A 5,000-nucleotide genomic window follows, 5' to 3' on the forward strand; every position below is an offset into this window, starting at 1 on the left:
AAATTTTACATATATAAATATTCTTAGACATTTTTGCATTTTACAAGGGTTCTGAGGAGTTCCGTTGTTGTCGCGGTACAGTTTGTCACACCACAAAGTCCGGCCGTCGCAGCTACGCCTTAACAAACTATTTTCATGTTATTTTCTTTTTTTCCCCGTTTTTTTTCTTTTTTTTTTTTCCTTTTCTTTTTAAATATAAAACCCTAAAAGCTCGAACAGATCACCTGAATCGACGTGTGACAAACGCTAAGGGGGGGGGGAGGGGGGGCGGAAGAGCTGCACCTCTGCCCCCCGCAGGCGCCCGGCTGTGGGCACAGCGATGCGGATGATGGGGGAAGCTTCGTCCCCCCCCCCCCCCCCCCCCCCCGGCTGCCCCCAACCCCCATTTCTTACTGGCGACGGGCGGAGGGGTGTTTGGTGTTTGGCGTTGTCGGGTGGGTGCTTTCGTTATTATTGTTTGGTTTGGTGTTGTTTTTTTGTGTGTGCAGTTCGGTTTTGCTGCTTTTTTGTGTGTGTGGGGGGGGGGGGGGGAAGAGAGGGTTGTTGTTTGCTTTTCTTTTGTCGGGTTTGTTGGGATTTTCGCCCCCTCAGTCCATGTCCACCTCCTCGCCGTCGAGGCCCCCCTCCGTAGGGCCGCAGTCCGATTTATCCCTGGGTGTCGCGCTCCCGTCCCGGGCCCGAACCGGCGATTTGGGCCGTGGGAAGGAGCCGCCCTCCGCGGGAGCCGCCGCCGCCGGATCACCGTGAGCGGCCGCGGAACGGGGAGAGGCTCCGGCGGGAGGGGGCGGCGCGGGGCCAGCGGCAGTGTCCGTGGAGCTGGGGCCGGGCTGAGCGCCGGCGGGCGCCGGTTCGGAGCCGAAAGCGGGGGGGCCCGGGTTGGCGGCGGGCAGCGGGGAGTCCCGGGGGGGCTGCCCAGCCTCGGGGCCCGGGCTGGCCTTGAGGGCGGTCTGCGGCACGATGAAGCCCAGGGGTTGGGTGATGGGGTAGAGCAAGAAGTGTCCTTTGCCGATGAGGGTGCGGGGAGCGCAGGGCTGGAGGCTGGGGAAGTCCAGGGCGGCCTTGCGGCGGGGGGGCGAATCGGAGAGCAGGCTCTCCACGCTGAAGGGGTTGAGCTTGTGGAAGCTGCCGGCTCCCCGGGGCCCCCCCGCTCCGCCGCTGCCGTCCCCCGACGGAGCGGCCGCGCAGTCCTTGTCAGGCGGGCGCTGGAGCCGGCCGGCCCCGCTTCTTTGGCTGGGGTAGAAGGGCTCTGCCGTTTGGTCGCAGCTGCTGGGGGGCGGCTCGGAGGAGGCGGCGGCAGCGGGAGGCGGCGGGTGGGGCGGCGGGGGCTGCCCGCGGGGCTTCGCCTCGGGTGGGGCGGGCGAGAGACCCCCCCCGCCGCCGCTGTCGCTGTCCGAGCTGGGCGTGCTGTGCAGGGAGAGGCCGCTGGGCGAGTGGAGGTGGCGGCTTTGGCTTTTGAGAAGCTTTTTCTCGTGTTTGCGTTTCTTCTTCTCCATCTTCTCCAACTCTTTGCGGGCGATCTCCTCAGGGTCCATGGGTTCCCCGCTGCACGTCGTAGGGTGCGAGTTGTGAGCCGGCCGCCCCGGGCCTTTCTTCGTGTTCTCTTTCTTTCTCCATTTGGCCCGGCGGTTTTGGAACCAGACCTACACACCGAACAACGAGAAGCAGTTAACACCCAGCTCACCGGCCCCAAGGTGGCCAGGGCAGAGCGGGGAGGGGGAGAAGCACAGCTCAGGCCTCCCCTGTCCACCCGTCGAGGTGCCGGCAGCGCCCAGCACCGGATGTCTGCGAGATGGAGAGCGCGGGAGGGAGCAGAAAAGAATAATAATAATCAAGGAGGGGGGGGATGCACACTCACGCACACACACGCCGCACCGGGCCCCGCACCGAGGGAGGGGAAGGGAAAGCATCCATTCCCTCAGCTCTTCCCCGCGGCCCAGGGGTGCAGAAGCATCGGGCCTGGGCCCAATCCCACCCCCCGCCCCCCATCCCCAGCATCGTGCAGAGCGCGCTGGAACAGAGCATAGCGGGGGGGAGCCAGAAGGGCCGCCTGGCCTTATCCTCCTCCCGTCCAGAACACGGAGCAGAGGCGCTGAGGGGAGGCCGGCACAGACCAAAAACTGGGGTTGCTTTTGGAGTTTAGGGGAGAAATCACTGAAACCCCGCCTGCTCTGGCCCTGCAGCCGTGTGTCGGCCCTACGCACGTCGCTTCCCCACGGGCACAGCGGCCCCTCCACGCCCGCAGCCCGAGCCCTGGGATACGGCCCGGCATTTCGCTGCCCCCATTGCGGCTTCTTTGCCCCGTACCGAGCCGGGCAGTGCCGGGGCTCAGCCGCCCCTCGGCGAGCAGCGCTCCGCGGAACGGAACCTCCGCAGCTCCGCACTCGCGGTGCGGCCTCAGCCCGCGGCTCCGGACAAACTCATCCGCTCCCCGGGCACAGCGGCCCCGCGACGCGCAGCAGCAGGGAGAGACCCACAGACTCCATTGCTGTTATTTTTTTCTTTAAGCTCAGTTTAAGCAAACAGATGCTGCCCGAGCCTGGCAGGCCGATAAATGAAGCTGAAAACATCCCGCACGCCCCGAGCTGCACCGACATCGCCCGGCGGATCCCGGCCCGTGATTGAGCCCCGCATTTACATCGTCATTTTTCAGCCTTGGCTCGTTGAAAGAGAAACGCTTACAAAGGGAAAACAAGAATATTTTGGGAACCTACGATGGAGTACCACTGTTGGCGGCCCGTTTGCGAGCCTGCTTATTTCTAATTATTATTATTTTAAGAAATAAAGATAATAAAAATGAAACAGCAGCGACCGAGCGGAGGTTGGGAACAAAGCGGAGCGGGGCTGCGGGCCCGGCCCAGGGTTGCAACCCCGGGAAGTCGCTGGGTCCGAGGAGAAGGAAGGGGAGCGGGTCGGGGTTTACCTGCACTCTGGACTCCACCAAGTCCAGCCTGAGAGCCAGAGCCTCTCGCATAAACACGTCCGGATAATGGCTCTCATTAAACGCCTTTTCCAGCTCCTCGAGCTGCCAGCCGGTAAAATTGGTGCGGGTTCGTCTCCTCTTACAGCCAGGACTTTCTTTGTCCGGGTCACCAGAGTCTGAAAAGGCAGAAATACCCTCAGCTCTCCGAAGAGAGGCCTTCTCCCCCCTCCCTGCCATTCACAGGAGCCTTCAAACTTCCGTGCTCGGTAACGTCGGTAGAACAGCGGGGTTATGCACACACCTGAGCTAAAAACGGGCAGGAGCCCCATCGGCCCTCGCCTCCTCCGAAAATGTACTTTACACAACATTTATCCTGAAGGAAGCTCTCCATGGGCACTGGCAGAGAGAGAGAGAGAAGTTCCAATATTTGCTCCAGCCACCCAGGATCGAATTAGAACAATAATAGCGATGAAAGAAGCCCCCCCGCCCCGCGTTCCCTTCCCCAGCCCCGACGGCCGCAGCCGCTCCCACTCGTGGCCCCGGCTGTGGGCTGAGCGCTCGGGGCCTCCGTGGGGACGGACGGCGCCGGTCGGGGCTCACTGCCGCTCCTCGCCGAGCGTGGAAATTATTATTATTATTATTGTTATTATTATAAGAATAGATGCGGAACGTTTTATTTTATTTTTTCCTGAATGGAGATATTCCGGGATTGATACAAGGAGGTTTGGGCGACGTTCTGATGGCTGAACAATAGCTGTGCTACAAGGCCGGGAGGGGAGGGAAGGAGAGCGTTTCTCTTCGGTCGTATCGCTTTTCAGAAATAAATACAAATAAGCGTAAAACTAAAAATCGTCGCTCATCATTTTCCAAACCCCGTCGCTCTCCAGGATTCCGCTTCCCGTTCTCCCCGGGCGGGTCGGTACGGCCCGAGCCCCCACTCCGGCCGTGAATTCGGGGCAGGCCCCGGGCCGGGCCGTTATTCCGCTATTGTTCGGGGCGCAGCGCGGCTCCGCGCCGGGGGGGCTCTCACCGCCCGCCCCCCCCCTCTTCCCCCCCCCCCCCGTCCCATCCCATCCCGCCCCCTCGGGGCTCCGCGAGGGCCCCGTTCTCCCGCAGCGAAGGGCGCGGCGCCGCTCCTACCTGCGAGCTTGAAGGGCTGCGTGTCCGCGCTCACCCCGCAGCCCGAGGGGATGAGAGGAGCGGGGGTGACCACGGAGGCCGCGCAGGAGCCGCTCAGTAATCCATCGATGGAGAAGGGCACCGAAGCGGCCGCCGACTGCAGCTGGTGGCCGGCCAGCTCGTAGACGTGGTGGTGGCCGAGAGGGTAAGGGAAGCCCACCATGCCCCCGAACTGGGCATGGGGATGCTCCAGGATGCGGCTGTCCATCATGGGGGCGGCTCTAACGAGGCGGGGGGTGCCGGGGGGGCTGCCGGCGGCTCCGGGGGTGCTGGCGGCGGGGCGGCTGCGGCCGGGGGTGCTGCTGCCGGAGGAGGCGGCGCGGCGAGGGGCTCATGCTGCAGGGGCGCCCGGGCGCTTTAACTTTATCAACATCAGGCTCCCAATAATTAGCTCAGGCTGGGGGAATTTGGGACCAATAAGAAACGTTAATCGGTCCTGACGTCAGAGACGTGCCAGTGTGGGGAGCGAACGTTTTCCATATCGATTGCTAATTATACCTGACATCCAGCCTCAATAAACAATATCAGAGCTGTCACAACAAGACAAGGGGGCTTTGATACGAACTCCAGCCCGAGGAGGGCGGCGGGGGCCGGGCGGGCAGGGGAGGGTGCGGGGGAGACGGAGGGGAACGCACGGAGCCCACCGATCCCCGTTAAATAGCGAACAGCCGGAGCGCCGCACGCGCACACCGCCCCCCCACCCCCCCCCCCAGCCGGCCCCCCTTGTCCCCTCCCCTCTCCAAATCACTAATAGATTTCCCTTTAAAACATTCACCAGCGTGTTGTGGGGATTTTTCACCAGAAATGCTCTACTCTCTGAACCTTTAAAGTGATGTTGCTCCAATTACAGAGAGACATTGAGCGGCAAATAGACTGATCCAATAATAGGAGATTCATCATC

General features: G+C 62.3%; 1 protein-coding gene across 2 annotated transcripts; it reads right to left on the bottom strand.

Moving 5' to 3' along the window:
- Positions 1 to 556: 556 nt before the first annotated feature.
- Positions 557 to 4,354, bottom strand: UNCX (UNC homeobox). 2 transcript variants are annotated; one of them, XM_048961797.1, is made up of 4 exons: positions 4,061 to 4,167; positions 3,222 to 3,316; positions 2,921 to 3,096; positions 557 to 1,640 (listed from the first exon to the last, which is right to left on the bottom strand). In XM_048961797.1, exons 2-4 carry the CDS (start codon positions 3,286 to 3,288, stop codon positions 588 to 590), a joined length of 1,296 nt encoding a protein of 431 aa, XP_048817754.1. In that variant the 5' UTR covers positions 3,289 to 3,316; positions 4,061 to 4,167; the 3' UTR covers positions 557 to 587. The 2 variants fall into 2 exon arrangements, with proteins under 2 accessions (XP_048817754.1, XP_048817753.1); XM_048961796.1 differs by lacking the exon at positions 3,222 to 3,316 and having other exon boundaries at positions 4,061 to 4,354.
- Positions 4,355 to 5,000: the final 646 nt, after the last annotated feature.

This window comes from Lagopus muta, chromosome 15 (assembly GCF_023343835.1).
Source record: "Lagopus muta isolate bLagMut1 chromosome 15, bLagMut1 primary, whole genome shotgun sequence".
In the NCBI taxonomy this organism is placed as follows: domain Eukaryota; kingdom Metazoa; phylum Chordata; class Aves; order Galliformes; family Phasianidae; genus Lagopus; species Lagopus muta.